This window comes from Scyliorhinus canicula, chromosome 8, assembly GCF_902713615.1.
Source record: "Scyliorhinus canicula chromosome 8, sScyCan1.1, whole genome shotgun sequence".
Lineage (NCBI taxonomy): Eukaryota > Metazoa > Chordata > Chondrichthyes > Carcharhiniformes > Scyliorhinidae > Scyliorhinus > Scyliorhinus canicula.
Window position 1 is genome coordinate 64073357 of NC_052153.1, and position 21207 is coordinate 64094563.

Genomic DNA, 21207 nt, shown 5'->3' on the forward strand with positions numbered 1-21207 from the left:
CAATGGTTAGCACTGTTGCTTCACAGCAGGGACCTGGGTTCGATTCCCAGCTTGAGTCACTGTCTGTACAGAGTCTGCACGTTCTCTCAGTGCCTGTGTGGATTTCCTCAGGGCGCTTCAATTTCCTCAAACTGATGTGCTTTGTTAGGCGAAATGGAAATTCCGAATGCTCCCTCAGCATACATGAACAGGTGCTGTAGTGTGGTATTCAGAGGTTTTTCACAGTAACTTCATTGCAGTGTTAATGTAAGCCTAATTGTGACACTAATAAAGATTATTTATTGTATGTTCTATGTTTTTCATGTATGGAATGATCTGCCTGGACTGTACGCAAAACAATACTTTTCATTGTACCTCAGTACACGTGACAATAAATTTAAATCTAGTATGTCAGTGACATGGGGTCACAATTTCAAAATTGTCAGCTCGAGAGTTAGGACGGAGATGAGGAGAAACTTCTTTACTCAGAGATGTTTAGGGTTTGGAATGTACAGCTTGGAAGAGTAGTGGAGATGGATTCCGCAGGAGGTTTCAAAAGAGAGCTGGATACACATTTGAAAGTGATTAATTTACAGGGCTATGGGATAGGCTGGAGGAACTAGCTGGGTTGCTCTTTTGGGAGCCGGTGCGACACGGTGGTCAGAATGACCTCCTTCTGTGTTATAAATAACAAAACAAAACCTACCCTGTCTAATCTTTCCTGATACTTGTTTTAACATTGATTAGACTGGCAAGGCCATTTGAAGAGAAACTTTGAAAGCATTACTGAAATCAACGTTATTAAAGCTGAATATCAAAAGAGCTAATCATGCAAACAAAAATGTTTATGGAATTCTGGTAATTTCAACAGTGTGTATTAAACCAATTTAGCTTCTTCATGCTGATGGATTGCTGAGGGAGGTCATTAGCATTCAACTTAAAAAAAAACAAAAGTGCAGGTGAAGAGTATTGAATCAGTGGGGAAGTTATTGGAACACCTCAAAATCCTTTAATGGCATTAGCACTATTCAAAGCAATGTAAATGAGAAGAAATGAGGCAGCACGGTAGCATAGTGGTTAGCATCAATGCTTCACAGCTCCAGAGTCCCAGGTTCGATTCCCGGCTGGGTCACTGTCTGTGTGGAGTCTGCACGTCCTCCCCGTGTGTGCGTGGGTTTCCTCCGGGTGCTCCGGTTTCCTCCCACAGTCCAAAGATGTGCGGGTTAGGTGGATTGGCCATGCTAAATTGCCCGTAGTGTCCTAAAAAGTAAGGTTCAGGGGGAGTTGTTGGGTTACGGGTATAGGATGGATACGTGAGTTTGAGTAGGGTGATCATTGCTCGGCACAACATCGAGGGCCGAAGGGCCTGTTCTGTGCTGTACTGTTCTAAATTCTAAAACATTCAATTATTTTATTACCAGTAAAACATCTGGGCAAGTACAGGATAAAACAAGAAAAAAAATAATACACACACGCACGTGATGAATATAGGAATTTCAGATGTATTATAAGGGTTAAAAGCCTGGGTTAGTATGTGACTGCTGCAGCCATGTTTTTGAAAATCCTAGTTTTAGAGACAGCGGTGCAATTAAAGCATTGTAAAAGTTTGGGCTAGAAGGTCCATGGGAAGTAAATAATTAGAGACATGTTTTTAGCTTGAATAAGATTATGTCGTTAATGGGAGGAGCCATGGGCGGAAGCAGTTTCTGTAATTCAAAAACTTTAGCTTTAGATTGGGATGGGTCTATACAAGCAGCTGCTTTCAAAACAGCGAGGTTAGATCTGTCTGTGGACAGACTAGCAGTTTCTTTCAAAACAATTCAGTTAAAGATTTGATCAGGATCAGACCAGAAGCAGCTGATCCCAAGACAGTGAATTAAATATCTACCCTTAAACAGAATAGGAGCAATTTCAAAAGCTGGCAGTTTAAACAGTAAGTTGAGACAGGCAAGAATCTGCAGTTGGTTCCTGAAGGATATTGCTTTCTCAAAGTGGTTTAATCCAAGACATCTCTTAAAGCAAGTATTCCTGAGTCTACTAACTTTATTTAAAAGTGGATGGGTATTATTTGAGGGCAGATAAAGAGAGCGGTTGGGATTGTGTTATTGCATTGTTAACTGCTAACTGAAACCTATTTGTATTTATAATGTTAAAAGTTATTAATGCTGTGTTAGTAATAGCATTTGTTTTAATATACCACATTCCTATTTCCTCACAGTCGTACAAATTAAATAAAACATTGGTGTTTCTGTCCAGTGTCCTGTTGGGGTCTGGTCCAGGATCGTAATAAGAGTGATTCTAGTATTAACAATTCAACTCACCTGTACTCACGTTCTTGAAGAATTTCTACAGGATCCAACCCCTGTGGTTTCTGGATGGGTGTTATACGGTTTTGTTTTTGATGGAGTTGGATGGTAGGTGAAGGCTGGACAACAGGTTGTTGAGACAGTGGTGCCCCAGGACCAGAAGGAGTTGCTTGTACAGCTGGCGCAGGAGAAGGTCTTCCACAAGTAGCTTGAGTAGGCATTTTCTGAGGTGTATTAGGAATGCCCATTTCATTAACTTGACCTATAAAAATAAAGCCAAATGCATAAAGGGTTATTATATTACCCAATCTAACTAGAGTTTGATAGAAAATTCTAACTTGAATTAATTGTTGGCTTTCAAATTATTCAGCTCAAAACAGAGAAAGGCATTTAAGCTATGTCTTAATTAGTTAATTCGGTATAGGAGTAAAGAAAAAAGGAGGGTGGTGTGGATTGAAAATGAAGAGAAAATATATTTTGAAGCCTTGTAGTGCTCAAATTAGGAATGAGCAGTGGACTAAACTATTAAATTACCCCAACTAAGGGTAGCATAGATGTAAATTGATACAAGTCTTACATGGTTCACTTTCTCATTGCATTTTACAATATTTCTAGACTGATTTGCTTCAGCAAATTTATCAGATCATAGTACATGTCTTTGGGCTAAATAACATCACGGTTAATGGAAGGAGATGGGTGGGAAGGGAAGGGGAAAAGCAATTAAGCCGATGCATCCGATTGTGATGAATTCTAATCCATGAGAAGCACCACAAACCAGATTTTCTAAAGTGTCTATATCAATGCAATTACAATATCAATACAATATTGCTAAAACTCATTTTCAGCTAAAATGTAGCATGCATTTATTTAGTAGGGCCATCAGTGAGTTTCTGTACTCTGCATCTCAATGAGGTGAGAGCAACTGCCCTTGACATCAAGGCGGCATTTGACCGGGTGGTATCGCTGCTCCTTAGCAAAACTGAAGTCAATGGGAATTTGTGGGGCAGGGGAGGGGAAAAGGAGAGAGAGAGAGAGAGAGAGAGAGAGAACCCTTTGCTGGTTGCAGTCAAACCTGGCATAAAAGGAAGCTGATTGTGGTGATTGGAGATCAATCATCTCAGATCCTGGACATCTCTTCACAATGTTGCCAGGGCTGTGCCCCAAGCCCAACCAAAGTCAGTAAAGATTATCACTGATGTTCGCACAATGTACAGCATCATTCGCAACTTCAGATACTGAAGTAGTCCATATCCAAACGCAGCAAGACCTGGGCAATATCCAGGCATGCACGGACAAGTGGCAAGTGACATTCACACCATACAAGTACCATCAATAACCAACAAGAGAGAATCTAACCATCGCCTTTTGACATTCAATGGCATTACTGTCACAAAATCTCCCACTATCACTATCCTGAGGGTTACCACTGACAGAACTGAAGTAGCTGCATAAATACTGGGGCTACAAGAGCAGGTCAGAAGTTTGGAATCCTGTGGTGATTAACTGACATCCTGACTGTCCAAAAGCCTGTCAACCATCTACAATGCACAAGACAGGAGTGTGATGGAATACTCTCCCCTTGCCTGGATGAGTATAGCTCCAACAACAATCAAGTAGCTCAACACCGTCCAGGGCAAAGCAGCCTACTTGATTGGCACCCCTTCCACAAACACTCTCTCTCATTACCAACAAACAGTGGCAACAATGTGTCCCATCTATAAGATGTACTGCAGGAACTCACCAAAGCTCCTTAGGCAACACCTTCCAAACCCACAACCACTACCATCTATAAGAACAAGGGCAGCAGGCACATGGGAACACCACCAACTGTAAGCTCCCCTCCAAGTAACTCACCATCCTGACTTGGAAATATATTGCTGTTTCTTCCCTGTCGCTAGGGCAAAATCATGAAACCCACTCCCTAACTGCATTATGGAAGTAAATATAGCGCAGGGACTGCAGAGGTTCAATAAGGCAGCTCACTATCACCTTCTTAAGGGCAATTAGGGATGGGCAATAAAATGCTGGCCTAGGCAGCGACACCCACATCCCTTAAATGAATAAAAATAAACATGAGTTTTTTCTGAATATCGGCTGGTTACTAAAATCAATAGTTCCAATAGCACGTGGGACGCCAACCAACAGATAAATTTAGGAAAGTGACCCAATCACAATAATTTTAAATAATAAAACAATAATCAATATAATTAGCCGTGTTCCTGAACAATTACAGCAGATATGTAGCAATAAAACATCAATTATTTTGGAAGCTTTACTTACCTTCGTTCCAGGGCTTGGGAACATTAGGAACATGTCCTGGCATTATTTGTGAGGGTCCTACAGCTTGACCAGCCATTGAATGCATACCCATGTCTAAAAATTAAGAAATTAATATTAAGCCTTACTCCAGATTGGAAAAAAAAATAGTAACTCCACCTTTGGATGAGGTTGGTATGCAGGTACAGCAAGTGATTAGGAAAACAAAAGGAATGGTGCCATGTATTGCATGGGGGATGGAATATACATGTTTTGCTGCAAATGGACAGAGAATAAAGAAACAATATAATTGTATTTGAAGTAGTTCAGATAAGGTTCACTCAACTGGTATCAGAGATAAAGGGGTTAGCTCATGAGGAAAGTTTGAACAGTTGGCTCTGCATCAATGGAGTTTAGAAGAATGAGAGATGATCTTAATGAAACACATAAAGTTCCTGAGGGGGCTTGACAAGGTAGATGATGAAAGAATGCTTCTCCTAATGGGAGAGACTAGAGTTAATGTGCAAAATACGGGGCCTCCCATTTAACAAGAGATGAGAATTCATTTTTCCTCCAAGAGCCATTAATCTTTGGCATTCTCAGAGAGCAGTGGAGGCTGGGTCATTCAATATTTTTAAGGCAGAGTTAGATAGATTCTGGATTGACAAGGGAGTATTGGGGGTAGACAGGAAAGTAGAGCTGCAGTCACAATCAGATCATTCATGATCTGATGAAAGGGTGGAGCAAGCTCAAGGGGCCCAATGGCCTTACTCCTGCTCTAATTTGTATGTTTGCATTTATGAAGCAAACACATTTTACACTGAAACCACCCATTTTCATTAAAGTAAAAGTTTCTAAATATTCATAATATCACAATACAATCTGCTGTGGATTCATTGCAAATCTTAGTCATACCTATCCTTCATAAGTCAATTAATGTTGGGGCTTGGGGAGAAAGAAGTCACACCAGCAACTAATGGAAACTTTGCTTTTAAAAAATTCATATTTATTGAATCCAAAGTACCACGAATCCTTGACATTCCCTGCTCATCCATTTCCAAAGCCAGTAACAAGTCCATGCCAGTTGCTTGCCATTTAAAATATCTCTCTATGCTTTGCCCCTGTCTGCACCCGATGCCCTTAATTGATGTAACACCTTTCTGATCCAATTACTGATTGATACTTTGAAAATTATCTTGTGTCACTGATGCAGTGCGGGGCAGAATCCATGAATGTTCTGAGCGAAGCTCCAGACCCCAGAGTGAAATTTGGCCCAGAATCTTTTATATTAAAATGGAAGGGCAGACAAAGCTTCAATTGAACATTTCACGTGAAGACAACTCCTCCAATAATTCAATACTCCCTCTGTGCTGCGTACGAACCAGCCTAGATTATGTGTTCTAATTCTAGAGTGAGGTTCAGACCGAGAAACTTTTATCTCAGGGAGAGAAGACCCATCAGTGACTGACATCATTGCAAAAATAAATCCTAATAGCTCCTTCAGGCTCTGTTAAGAGAGAATCAAAGACCAATGGTTCTTAACTTTTCAGGTGGGTTGCCAACTTCATTCAATGAACAAAGTAAGCTCACGACTATGATAGATGATTAGTATTTGTCCTTATTTATTCACCTTTCAAATAAATATACCAAATACGACTAAAACTGAGTTAGAACACTGACTATATAAATGTTGAAACATGGGCTTCAGGATCTCAATAAGTGTTTCCAAGTGCTTTCTTGCTAATGACATCAAGAAAACTGTTCAAATTTTGGCTCAAAGTTCCAACTTTCCTCATCATTTTGCCCCTTCCAAAAAATTGGAGGTACATTCCTACCACATTCAGCATCTCTTGCTTCATCATTGTGGCTGTTTCTCAAAAGGGCCATAGGCATCTCTCTCCATTAGAGAGAGACAATTGGTTATATATACCTTGAAGGACACTACTCTGCAACCATGGGTTAAGGCAAAGAGGCAGTCCCCCATGAACTGCCACAGCTAGCATGGGGATCAAACCTCATGCCATTGACATCATTCTGCATTACACTTCAGTCATCTAGCCAACTGAGCTAACCTACCCTCAAACTTTAGTTAACGAAAGGAAGCACTCTTGCTTCCAAAAAGAAAGCTAATGGGCGGGATTCTCCATCGGCTGATGCGATGGGGCGGAGAATAGTTACTGCCTCAAAAATTGCGGCGGGCACCCATTTGACACCAAATCACAATTCTCCATCAGCTCGACAGCGGCATCAATGCGTTACGGAACGCACGTACAGTAAACACCGTATACGCGTCATTAGTGGACCCGACCCAGTATTCTCTGGGGCCTCTGCGATTCTCCTCCTCCGTTGGGCCGAGCTCCCGATGGGACGGTGCACTTGTTCTTTTAAAAATAGTGAAACCGGCGTCGTGGCTGATGAGGGAGAGAGGAGTGACTATGGGCTGCCGGGCCGGACACGGGCCTGGCTGGCTGGCCCTGCCAGGGCCGGGGGACAGGCCGAGTAGCCGGGGTGATCCCCCATGGGACTGGGGTGGTGTCCAAGTACTGACCGCCATTACCTCGGCCTGCAAGGCAACCATCTTGCTGCACACTTCACTGACCACCCACCCTGGCCCCTGGTTCTGCAGTGACATCGGCCGCAAGGGTGTCACCACCTCCTCGTCCCACACTCAGCCACCCCCAGCCCCGGCTGTGACCCACCGGCAACCCACCCAGGTCAAAGCCCATGGAGCATATCGCTGGCACAGGCAGTGACAGCCGAGTGGCATCAGGGACAGGTGCCAGAAGCCCCCATGGTGCCAGGCATAGATGGGCCGGGGGTGCGGGGGCAGAGTCCGCAATGCCAACCGGGGCCATCATGTAGCCCGGTGGACCTTGTTGGGCATTGGATACGCACCATGCTGATCTTTCACCCCCTGCAGACAATGGATACTGGAATTCAACCACCAATGGTGGCCTTCTTCCTAGTCACACAGCCCTGGGTGATGCCCTGCAGCTGTACAAGCTGGTGCTGTCAGTGTCCGAGGAGGAGGAAGCTGCAGTAGTGGAACGTAAAGCAAAATAGCATGCAGCAGTAGAGTGTGCCCTAGAGGGACAGGCGCCAGCCTCCTTGGTTTGAGAGCCAGCCGCCCAACAGGCCGAGGAGGAGGAGGTGCCAATGAGGTGCTGCATGAGGCGTGTGTACCAGCACCACCCGTCATTCGAGGACTTGCCGGACTGGGCATGTCGTCGAAGACTCTGGCTGAGCAGGAAAACAGTGTGCCATATCTGCCAGATGATGGCACAACTAGCACTGTGGGGCTATGAGGGAGGACACCAGCTCCCAGTGCCGTCAAGCTGACAATTGCCGTGTACTTTTACGCCACGGGGTCCTTCCAGGCGCTGAGTGGGGACTTGTCCGGTATGTCACTGACATCTGTGCACAGGTGCATCTGCACAGTTATGGAGGCCGTATATGCCCAGGCAGGTCAATGGGGACTGAACAACCTGCCAGGATGCCAGGGCAGCGAGGTTCAACGCCATAGACGGGATGCCCCGGTCCAGGGGGTGATCGACAGGATGTCCCCCTACAAGCACTGGCTGATGACAGGCCGCTCTATACCAACTGAAAGGGATACCACTCAATGAACATGCAACTGATGTGTGACCATCAGTTTCGCATCATTCACATCTGCGCCCGTACCTGGGCAGTGTGCACGATTCCTTCTACCTGGCGCACTTGACAATTCCTGACATGTTCCAGATGTGCGCCCCCCTCCAACCCGGCTCGGGGACTGACTCCTGGGCGACACGAGTTATCCACTGCGGTGTAGGCTTATGACACTGATCCGGAGGCCATAGACCAACGCGGAAACCCGCTACAACGGTACCCTTACAGCAACAGAGGGTTTGACCGAGCGGTGCTTTGGCCCCCTCAAGATGCAGTTCAGATGCCTGGACCACTCTGGACGGGCCCTCCAGTATGATACCGAGAGGTTCGCCCGCATCGTGGAGGCCGCTGCGTCCTCCACAACATCGCGCAGCAGAGGGGTGATGTGTTAAAGGAGGAACACCCCGGCCCCATCCGATGAGGAGGATGCAGGGGAGGGCAAGACATATAAAATGGTATAACTGTTGCAATGTGACATGGCTATCAGGCTTTTCATGACTGCATTAGACAATCTTCTTGAATTTCCTTTTAAATGTGATATAAACATACCATGTCAGCCTGTGTAAATGGCTGCATTAATGTATCCCTACTAACTGATATAGTCAAGTAAAACTAGACAGAAGCCTTGTAACGTGCCTGTCTCCATTTTTATGGTATTCTCTTCAAAACTATCTGACCTTGCACGGATACATGGGAGTCTTGCCTCAACTCGTCTGATTTTAGTCTTTTGCAAGTAGACACACTTGCATCTCGTGTATTAAGGTAAGTGCTTTCATTTAGTACTCCGCAACAAATTTGGAATTCTGCTTACGGGCGGCACAATAGCACATTGGTTAGCACTGTTGCTTCACAGCTACAGGGTCCGAGGTTCGATTCCCGGCTTGGGTCACTGTCTGTGGGGAGTCTGCAAATTCTCCCCTTGTGTGCGTGGGTTTCCTTCGGGTGCTCCGGTTTCCTCCCACTGTCCAAAGATGTGCAGGTAGGTTAGGTGGATTGGCCATGATAAATTGACCTTAGTGTCCAAAAAGGTTAGAGTCACTGGGCTACAGGAATAGGTTGGAGGTGTGGGCTTAGATAGGGTGATCTTTGCAAGTGCCTGTGCACTCGATGGGCCGAATGGCCTCCTTCTGCACTGTAAATTCTATGATACTATGACATGGGGCCTACGCAGGCACGGAAGGCCACACGGCATGTGCGCCAGGGCCAACACGGGCGGGACGTTCTGATCGCTTCCAGGTTCACCAACTGGCCGGGGACAGGGGGGCAGGCGCGGAGACCGCATCCCATCCCCACACCCCTCACTCAGCCCCCCCCCCCAACCAGCAATCCCACGCCATGTACAAGTCTCTCCTTGACACGGATCTGGCCCACTGTGGGGTATGGGCCCTGGGTTGGGCAATAACAGCAGGTATGGTCCCTGTAATGGAGGATGACAACAAACCACTCTGTGATGAGCTTCTGGAGCTCCGTATTGTATGACGAGGTCGGACTCCTGCCCACGGTAGCACTTTCCACTGTCCACCTGGCCATTCCATCACGTGGTCCCATCCGATCCCTGGGGTGACAATGGTGGGGACGGTCAGGGGGAAAGAGGGTGGGGAGCACAGGCTACCCACAACGTCCACCCATTCCCTTGCTGACCAACCCAGTAAGCCTACCCCTCACACCCGTCAGACAGAGCACCAAGGTGGTAGGAGGGAGAGATGCATCACTGCAATGGCCCCCAGGCTACTCCATGGGCCGGGTGTGCAAGTGGAGCTATCCCCCAAGGCTCCCCCATCACCTGCCGGACCTGGAGGCCCACACTGGTCTCAACCAGGGTCCGCACGTATGCAGCCATGGAGCACAGGGAGTGGACCATCTCCATTTGGGACTGTGCCACCACCTTCTAGGTTTGTTTCATATTAGCCAGTGATTGCCCCATCTCCCTCCGGAACTGGGCTGATTCCAGCTTGGGTCACTCTGCGCGGAATTTACACTTTCTCCCCTTGTCTGCGTGAGTTTCCGCCGGGTGCTCCGGTTTTCTCCCACAGTCCAAAGGTGTGCGGGTTATGAGGATTGGCCATGCTCAATTGCCCTCAAGTTTCCAAAATTGTTAAATGGAAGTTACGGGGTAGAGATGTGGGCTTGAATAGGGTGCTTTGTAAGGGCCGGTGCAGAGTCGATGGGCCGGATGGCCTCCTTATGCACTGTAAATTCTATGATTCTATGACCTCCCTCTCTGTCTGCGCCGTGTTGGCTAGTGCCTGGGCAATGCCGCCAATGTTCCCAACCATGGCCTGCTGTAACTGGGCCACGCTCAGATGTCCAGGTGGCTCTGGCACATGGTTGTTTGTGAGGTGGAACACTATCTTGGGCCTCGGCCAGCGTCCGCACAGAACGCCCCAGGCCTTGGACATGCCGATCCATAGCTTAAACTTTGGTCCCCGAATGCCACCCGTGCGGTGTTGGCCTGGTTGGCACGCATGGTCGGCACCACCTCCTGCTCCTGCAGGTATTGGAAGCTCGCCAACAACCCCTCATGTAGTCCCTGGCACTGTGACTGCATCTCCACAATCGATGGCACCATCGTTCCAGAAGCACGAAACCGGTCTGGACATCAGCTAGTCCTTGGGGTCGGCCCGCCATCAGGCAGTCTGCCCCCTTGTGAGTTCCAAATTCCACCTGTACTGGATCAGCTCTGTGGTGCGCACCAGAGAGTGACCTAGGAGCCTCTTCACTAAAGCACCCAACCGAGGCGATGGTCTCTGGGATGGTGGAGGGTGTTGAAGACAGCTGTGACGGGAAATCAGTGTCATCCTCAGACCTGAACTCCGGGGTTTCCTGGTGGGGCTGACATTCGTGCTGCTTTCGTCACTGCTCAGCTCACGGGAAGGCTTTGGGGGGGGGGGGGGTGACACACGTCACTGGGAACTGCAACTAAGCGGGGTCTCACTTCCTCGCCCGTGGCCAGACTCCACGTCGGCACCTCCCTTTCCTCCGGCCCCCCGACTCCATCCAGGCCCCTCTACTCTGCTACGGTTAGGGGCCACAGGCACGGCAGTTCCTTGGCCAGGGCACCCAGCCGCGGCGGCCGGTATGGGTGCTGCCATGTGGTGCAGGGTAGGGGTTCTGCAGCCCTCTTGGTTTGGGGGGGGGGGGGGGGGGGGGAAGATCGGGTTACAGGTGTGGGAGACGCAGGTTAGTGCCAGGGGCACAGTGCTGCTACTCACCCTGGCCGCCCTGAGGCGGTCGTGCAGTATATTTTTCAGCACTGCTGGCCAGTCTGGACAGTGTTGCGCATGGCACTGACTGCCTCTGCCATCTGCGCCCAGGCACAGTGAATTGAGCTGGCTGGCAGCCTCCTTCCCGGGCCAGGGCCATCCTCCTCTCCCCCACCACGTCCAGGAGGGTCTCCAGCTCAGCACGGTGAATCTTGCTACCATCTGTGTGTGGCGAGTGATGTATATGCAGCAGCAGCTTGTCAGCGAAACCGCCAAATTCCGCAGTTTCTCATTGGAATCGATTGTGTTCCATGTGGAGCCGGAGCCAGCCCCTTAACAGTAGCGGAATTGGTCAACGTGCGGCGCGGTTTTGCTGTTGTGGAAGTCCACGAATTCTGCGTCGGAGTCAACAGAAACGGAGAATCCTGCCCGATGTATTTTGTCTTCAGACTGAAAAGTTCCATTCAATAAACAGTTTGAGTCACAGGTAAATTACTGAGATCATAGAATTTACAGTGCAGGAGGCCATTCGGCCCATCAAGTCAGCACCGGCCCATGGAAAGATCACCCTACCCAAGCCCACGCCTCCACCCTATCCCAGTAATCCCATCTAACCGTTTTGGACACCAAGGGCAATTTAGCATGGCCAATCCACCTCACCTTCACATCTTTGGACCGTGGGAGGAAACCGGAGCACCCGCGAGGAAACCCACGCACACACGGGGAGAATGTGGAGACTCCGCACAGACAGTGACCCAAGTTGGGAATCGAACCTGGGACCCTGGAGCTGTGAAACAACTGTGCTACCTACTTCTTTATATGGTGAACTCGCCACATTTTAACTTAACACCCCCATTTTAAAAATGTAAACCTTTCCCATTAACGGCTTATCCACATGCCAGGCAAGATACAAAACATTTAACAATAGTGTGTATGCCGTGGTGCAGTCGTTAGCACTGCTGCCTCATGGCGCCGAACACCGGGTTCGATCCCGGCCCCGGGTCACTGTCCATGTGGAGTTTGTAAATTTTCCAACCGACAAAACCAGGCAATAAAAGCAACAGCAATATGAACCCTAAGAAGAATACATTTGATCAAAGAACATCGATAATAAATTGCTGGAAACATTAAATGATCAGAAGCTGTAGTTATAGTAACAACATCAATAGAGAAATCTTTTCATTAAGCATTACAAAACATACTGGTTGAAGTTTAGCAAGATGCATTCTAATTAAAAAGTGTTAAAACCTTTCCTTGCTACAAAAATTGAGGAGAACAAAAAGCTTGCCTAGTTACATGCCAAATCCAAGACATTTGGTGCAAAGGTCACAAAACCTTATGCTTCAATCAATTGAGAATTAGACATGCTTTCCACTTGGACATTTTCCATGTGTTCATTGTTCCATAGACAGATAAGAACCTGACCCCATCCACAACATTAGCCAAGCTCACAGATCACATTAACCACCCATTGCAAAGTGACTTTTTTGGTTTTTGATGCAAGAACACAAATGGGCACCTTTTTAAAAAAGTTTTTAATTTGAGTAACAGACTTAAACACAAATGCAATGGACAAATGTTTCTGTGTAACCTTTCAGATGGATTCTCATTTATTTAAGATCGGGTTACAAGTTGTAGACACAACACTTGATTAAAATGCTTTTTTTTAAATGATAAAACCCATTTACAGCTGTCTTAATAAAACTGCAAACATTTCAAATTTGTGCTTGAAAAGATTGCCAGGTTGCATTGGTTCATGAAAGTTTTTATTTGCTATTGTGGAATGTGGGTGGAACTTTGGACACAACCAAAGAGACAATGGACAATTGTGAACTAAATCAAGTCACAAACCTAGGACCAACTGATTTGAGGTTAAAAATGAAAACTCCAAAGAATTATAAGTAGGTGGAAAACGAACATGCAAACCATATGTCTCCGAAACAGTAAACATATGGAAACATTCAGAACTGCAAAGCATGTCTAATTCTCAACTGATTCAAACACAACTTTTATGACTTTTGCACAGGACGTTTCTTTAATCTACACAATTTAAAACATACTTTTGTCAAATCTAGTTTTTAAAATGGAACGTCAAGCCACAAACCATTTCTGTGCTTGAGTAACTCACATAGTCCAATGATGCTTTAAGTTAAACACGACTACATAAATACATTACTGATTTTTTAATTAATATCAGTAAGGTGATAAGCATATCTAGATAACTCTCATGCTCATAACTTTAAGTACCTAAAACAAAACTACTAATCTGAGCTTAAACACACAAATTTAAGTGCATCAATTAATTATCTTAATATTTGCTATCATTGCTATATATCTATCACTAATTGCAGTACTCAAATCTAAAGCATACTTGCTGGCAGAAAAGATGATATGTAAATATATTTGTCATTTTTTAAGTGCACATATCCATATTCAAAAAAGCATGCACACATTTTGGTAAAATGGTAGCAAATGTAAAATGAAGCTATCAAACTCCATTTTCTAATGTGCATACAATATTTCTAAAGTATACATGAAAATATTGCTAACAGCCACAACAGCCCAAGACGACATTTTAGATATCTGAATAAGCCACAAGAACACCATGAAATCCAAAGTTACATCTATATGGATTTTTTTTTTTTTAATTAAATATTTTTTTCATCTAAAACTAATGGTTACTAACACTTCTATATATACACACACATGTACAAAACTACACATAATGGGGTAGCTGGCAAACAGCCAAAAAAAACAAGGACAAAGAGAGATAGCAGGTTACCTCCAGGTAACAAACATCCAAGGTTCAGTTAAGATTGAATAACCCTAGTTAATTCAGAAAGCTAGGTTTTGTCCTTGTGAAATAAGCCTTTAATGACACAGCAGTAGACTCATATTTGCAGGAAAAGTTCAATTTACATGGAGTGCAGCTTCAGAATATGAAATACGATGCATTATTTTGTAGTATGGAGCTGACAAGTCCCATCAGCAACCATTCATGCCACCTCCTGCAGTGCCAAATAAGTGTATCCCTTGCAATAGGGTTTCTCTTTGCTTTCTTGCAGTGTGTCTGTCAGTCTCTCTTCTTTCATTATTCAGCCCCACTCAAACAATCACCACCTCAACATGAACCATCTCCAAACAGGATTGCTATCCCCTTTTCTCACCCCTGCTCAAAAAGAAACTCGGTCTCTTTCCATCTCACTTCCCAACAATGTCAGTGTTTTGTTTCCCAACCAATTACATCTGCCCTTCTCCATTCCATCTCCTCCAATGCAAGTCGTTACTTTTCCTTCTTTTGTTGTTCCCTGGGTTGCAGCACAACCAAAATTAAAGTCAAACCAATTTCTCCGCAACCTACTTCTGCCACTTCGCTTCCACTCTCCTTTGTTTCACTTCTCTCTCCTAAAGTTTTTTTGCAAATTACCCCTACCTAAAAATACATTTCCTGCTGCCTTTACATATTGCTGAGGAAAATGATCACAAACAAAATACAAATTAGATCCTGTCATGTACAAGAGTAACAGGATTGGCTGGTGTAATGTTACGTGTTACACAATGACACCATCAAAGCGTTTTGCAGGCTTTTGTGGAGATCCACCATTGTGCCCTGTTTCAGCAACATCTTAAAATAAACCATTTGCACTACGTTATACAAACCTGACGTTTGCCACCTCGGATTCTTTTTTCTTGCGGCTACAACAAAGACTATAACAGACCCACAGTAGCTTTGTTGCTGATATTCATAGGAATCAGTCACAAAATCCTTCACATGCAGAGAGCAGGTGATCAGCACATGGTTCTTCCTGGGAGGCGATGGCACACTAACAAACTTTAGCAGATACATTTTCAGGGATATTTGCTGAAGGAATAGGAAAAATGGCTACAAAGTGGGTCCCAGGAATTCTTCTGCTTGATAAAAACCCTCCAGGGAATGTAAACAACTGTCATCCAGTCATTTGCCAGGAGATGTATTTAGATTTCAGAAGCCTGGCAGGTTGCATCATGCTGCTTATGAAAAGCAGGGAGGTAATGGAGCCAAGTTTGGATTATGAATATTTGTGTTTTAAGTATTCTTTTGATAGTTTACTGGTGTGAGAGATTTCCAATGTGACTACATCTTGTAGAATGTTAATGGGCAGCCTTTTTTCCCCCCTCGGAGGAATGCGATCGCTAAGAATTTTAAGGTTAGAAAGAAAGGCCATGTGTAATATGGTAAAAAACAAAAGTAGAAAATAAATTAAAGGAAAAGGTCAATTAATCTGATTTGTTTGATAAATTATTAAAAAATGTATATCAAATTTATTATGAAGCTAGTCCCTTAACTCCAAATTTGATTTTCCCCAAGGCATTAAAGAAAAAGCAGAAATTTATCCTCAAAATTACCTGCACAAAATTAATACTGGCAGGGTCTACAGTGGCGTGAAGATTGTGGCTGATATCTTCATATGTACAGTTTAACAGTTATGTGGACCTTCTTGTCAAGTACTTATCAGTATCCAAGATTAAATTAACCCAAATGTCATTGCTATCTTGTTATTAGTGACATTTCTGAGCCCAAAGTTTTGCGATATTTCAGTGTCCCTTCCCTTGAAATCATGGCTGTAAGCAGTTACACAAAGAAAAATGTTTTTAACAGCTGCAGGAATTTTAAAATGGCAAAGAAAACAATAGCATGTGCATCAAGACCTCATTACCCAGGTTCACAAAAGGCATAATTTGTTTTCAAAAATGTTTTAATTGAAGTAATACTTCATTGAATTGTCCCAATATAGAAGAAGAAGTAGGTCCTTACAATGCTCAGTAGTCATAACATAGCTGCCCTATGCCCCGTCACTTTACATCTTCCAGGAAACGGAATGGAGATGGAACTTGTGAATAGATTAACAACCTTTGTAATACTGACTGATTACTATACATTCTGATCAATCTAATATACCCAAGTTATCCAAACATCATCTATTCCAATAGTTTCATCATTTGAACTCCGTTTAATTCCTGCATTTTAAACCAAGTTTTTAATTTAATTTTAAACTTATTCTTTCATGGGATGTGGGGATATGGGGAGAAGGCAGGAGAATAGGAATGAGAAACATATCAACCATGATTGAATGGCGGAGAGGACTCAATGGGTTGAATGGCGTAATTCTCCTATATCTTTTGGTCTTATGTGGGTGTCACTGGCAAGGTCAATGTTGGGCAGTTAGTTAAGAGTCACATTAGGCTAGAAGAGACAAATGTTATGGGCCAGGGTTTAGAGAACCCCGAGGTATATCATGGAGTTCACCTAACACACAACTTTTACTAGATTGTGGTTATGGGGAGCACATGAGCTTACCTTACAGGTGTGATGCACCAGAGATCCACAGTACTTTTAAATTAAAACAATCTTTATTTATGAAACTAGTAACCCACAGTAAACATCTCAACAACTATCAACACCAATATTCCCCACAGATGTAAACCTTAATCTTTCCTTATTAACATCCATAAGACAAAAGACCCTTTTAAAAACAGAGATCAGGTTTAAATTCTCTACTGAGAGCAGTATTCACTGTTAAATTAGCAAGTGATCTGAAGACATTCCTTTCATATAGAAATAAATCAGAATCACACCTTGTCTTGCTGGAGGCAGCTCCAAGTCTAAAACAAAACCAAACACACCCTGTAGCAAACAGCCTAAAGCGAAAGTAAAGCAGACAGTCCAGCTCTACCCACACTCTGACATCACTGATAAACACCCATTTCTTAAAGGTACATCCACTACAGATATTTTATAAACACCTATTTCTTAAAGGTACTCTCACATGACACAAGACTGAAAATGTTCCTTCCCTAAAAAGGTATGAATGAACCAATTAGGTTTTTAATGACAATTGTCTACAGCTTCATGGTCACCTTTTCAATTCCAGATTTTTTTCTTAAATTTCACCAGCTGATGTGATGGAGTTTAAACCCATGTCTCCAGAGTATTAGGCTGGGCCTCTGAATTACTAGTCCAATGACATGCAAGGAAAACAACAGAGACACAAAAATATCAGGGAAATTCAAGAAATTGGAATATTTTCTGTTGGTGATACATTTCAAAAACTGTGGGAAAATGACTGAAGGGAGGGACAGCTTGGCTATGTTAATGATACTAGTGCCTCTGAGACGTTGATGAGCTCAGCAACACCTGAAGACAGGTTGGTAAAAATGGAAAACAGAACATGAAGGGATTTAAATAAAGTGTTAAAGGTTCGAAGGACGGTGAAAGAGTGTGAGGAAAGGGTCATAAAATGAGTGTACTTTGCATTTACGCTCTAAAAGGTAGACTCAAGAAATCAAGGTAAATAAGTGCGACTTCTGAAGACATTAGCTCAGATTGGGAAAGATCAAACGGGAAAACAATAAAAGGAAATGGTTAAAACAATGCAGGGGAGCTGTTATTTAGACCGCAGGCAACAGGGGGGATAGTAGTTTAACTCCCAGCAAGCGGTGTTTGTGAAGAAAGCCTGTCTTGAAGAGCAAGCTGTTCTACTTCAGAAGCAACCAGAGATACAACTGTGGTTTTGTTTACTGGATTGTTATAGTTTTTTAAATCTATAAAGGTGTAGAACATTTGGGGAGAATTAGTGATACTGTGTATAGCCATTGTCATAATTGTGTACTTCTAGTACTTTATTGTTGCGCATTTAATGTATTTAAATTAATCACTAAATGTCTGGGACATCATTATCTGTATTTCAAACCTTTCCTCAGATTATACCAAATTCCTGAATACAGTTGAGGACAGTTGTTTCAGGTTTACCTTCTGGGATTTAGAATAACTCGGTATCTTCCATCAGTCGTATCCTTAAGACACTGCCACTGTACCATCTCCCCAGATGTCATATACTCTCCTGTCTGCTAATATCATGTTGTCACTGCTAGGTTTTAAAAGTCATCATCATTTGAATCAGATAAGAGGAAACATGCAGCTATTTTGAAAGAAACTTGGATGCTAAAGACTTTCTATATTCATTGCAAATAATCAAAATTAAATATTAAAATTATTTCTGCAGCAAAACCAAACAAACATACTGGTATATTTAAATATTAATCTTTCCTAATCAGTTTTGCTTAGCTGGACCACACAGTATTTTATATGCGATTAGTAACAAATCTCACAATCGCAACATTTTTTTAAAAATAGAAGCCAAAGTGGACAGTAATGCTATATGTAACAGAATGACATTCAAATTTTTGAACCCAGAGAGCTCGAAACTACATAGTGCATTACAATAGCATAATCCATGAAACTTTGATGAAAAGACAAGTACAAAATATTTTGTTTTTGTCCGGACAAGTTCAATTTAAATTCTGTGGAATTAGGAGCCACATTACACAAATCCAAATCGTTCTAGCTGTTCATTTCATTGAAATTGGCACACTTGCATCATTGTGGACCTTAATCTCTCAAGATGGATGAACAGGTTATATTTCAAACATAAAGCACTGCTGTCTCACAGCGCTGTGGACGCAGGTTCGATCCCAGCCTCAGGTCACTGTCCACGTGGAGTTTGCACATTCTCCCCGTGTCTGTGTGGGCCTCACCCCTACAACCCAAAGATGTGCAGGTTAGGTAGATTGGCCACGCTAAATTGCCCCTCACTGGAAATAAGTAATTGGGTGCTCTAAATGTAAGGAAAAAAACATTTCAAACGTAAAACTCTGCAAATGTTCCAGCAGTAAAAGCAATACCAAACAAGTCAGCAATTTATAATTCAACCTGATCCGTTATATTACACGTGACCCTTCCATAGCACCAGCAATACAGAAACAATGGTATTCCATCAGTATCTGTTCTATGTTTAAAATGAGGAGTGATCTCATAATTTAAATGCTTTTGGCACCAGTAAGTGGATGCAAAATAGTTGACAAATTTAAAACAGTGAGACAAACCAAATGTTAAATGACAGCCCAAAATGAAATCTTAAGTAATTCTTATTTCCACTTCCCTGTATCCATTAAAGGAGGCCAAGAATTACGTAATCAGTAACTGTTCTGAATTAGATAGCAGTTTATGTAAAATAAAAGTTGAAAGTAAAAGGTTTTATGAGAATCGCATTAAACAGTCTTTGAAAAGCCAGAAGATACAGAAATAGCAACTTAAACTATGCAACAGGAGATGAAATTGAAACCAAATGGAAACGGAGACCATGTGATACTCTTGTGAAAGCCATCATGCCCCCATTAATATCCCCCCCCCCCACCGAACCTTTAGAGAGCTGATGTTGCTCAAATCCCAACTCTTTAACAGAATGTCCGGGATCACAGAACTGTTTTCCTGCTTTAAAATTAGACATTATCAATTCTTACACTGAGTATTATCTCCTGATGAGGGGTCAATCACAAGGGGACATTGTTTTAGGGTGAGGGGCAGGAGATTCTGAGGGAATTTGAGAAAACAAAATTCACTCAGAGTGGTGAGAATCTGGAATGCATTGCCTAAGACGGTAATGGAGGCTGAAAACCTCAACCTTTAAAAAGCACTAGGATGGGCACTTGAAACACCATCACATTCAAGGATTTGGGACAAGTGCTCGTAAGCGGGATTAGCGCAAGATATGGGGGAGTTATTGTTGGTGGAGACTAGATGGGCCGAAAGGCCTTTTCTGCACTGTACAACTTTCTGAACTCCTGCAGTGGTCACTGGAATTAGCTGGAACTTCCTTCAGAACAGCTTTGGGGTCAAGTGAAGAAAGGGGTATTTTTCTAAGCACATCCCTCCCCTTCCCATCTCTTCTGCAGAGAAGGGCAGCAAATCTGACCCACCATTCAAAGTATACTTTGTGAACCAATCCTGCTAAAATGGAAGGGAAGGCAACATCGCTCTCCACAAATTACATTCTGAAATTCAACCCTGCTGTAATGTTGTAAGCCTTCCTGTACTGTCCCTCTATTTGTCGCTGGTCTCCCTTCCCAGTCTTTTTGTATCTCTCGCCCTCTCCCCTCTTGTACCTCTCCCCTCTCCTTCTCTGCCCTCTTGTACCTCTCCCCTCTCCTTCTCTGCCCTCTTGTACCTCTCCCCTCTCCTTCTCTGCCCTCTTGTACCTCTCCCCTCTCCTTCTCTGCCCTCTTGTACCTCTCCCCTCTCCTTCTCTGCCTTCTTGTACCTCTCCCCTCTCCTTCTCTGCCCTCTTGTACCTCTCCCCTCTCCGCCCTCTTGTACCTCTCCCCTCTCCTTCTCTGCCCTCTTGTACCTCTCCTTCTCTGCCCTCTTGTACCTCTCCCCTCTCCGCCCTCTTGTACCTCTCCCCTCTTCTTCTCTGCCCTCTTGTACCTCTCCCCTTTCCTTCTCTGCCCTCTTGTACCTCTCCCCTCTCCTTCTCTGCCCTCTTGTACCTCTCCCCTCTCCTTCTCTGCCCTCTTGTACCTCTCCCCTCTCCTTCTCTGCCTTCTTGTACCTCTCCCCTCTCCTTCTCTGCCCTCTTGTACCTCTCCCCTCTCCGCCCTCTTGTACCTCTCCCCTCTCCTTCTCTGCCCTCTTGTACCTCTCCCCTCTCCTTCTCTGCCCTCTTGTACCTCTCCCCTCTCCGCCCTCTTGTACCTCTCCCCTCTCCTTCTCTGCCCTCTTGTACCTCTCCCCTTTCCTTCTCTGCCCTCTTGTACCTCTCCCCTCTCCTTCTCTGCCCTCTTGTACCTCTCCCCTCTCCGCCCTCTTGTACCTCTCCCCTCTCCTTCTCTGCCCTCTTGTACCTCTCCCCTTTCCTTCTCTGCCCTCTTGTACCTCTCCCCTCTCCTTCTCTGCCCTCTTGTACCTCTCCCCTCTCCTTCCCTGTCCACTTGTACCT

At 44.2% G+C, this 21207-nt stretch overlaps 1 protein-coding gene across 6 annotated transcripts in view; it reads right to left on the reverse strand.

Moving 5' to 3' along the window:
• Positions 1 to 21207, reverse strand: part of LOC119970292 (probable global transcription activator SNF2L2) — a 188747-nt gene that overhangs the window by 132877 nt on the left and 34663 nt on the right. For 5 of the 6 annotated variants that reach the window (XM_038804675.1, XM_038804672.1, XM_038804676.1 and 2 more), the window contains 2 exons: positions 4566 to 4658; positions 2301 to 2547 (listed from right to left, as the gene is read on the reverse strand). In XM_038804675.1, the coding sequence (XP_038660603.1) occupies positions 2301 to 2547; positions 4566 to 4658 (340 nt within the window). Of the gene's footprint in view, positions 1 to 2300; positions 2550 to 4565; positions 4659 to 21207 lie in introns of all 6 variants that reach the window. The other variant, XM_038804677.1, reaches the window with a different exon arrangement.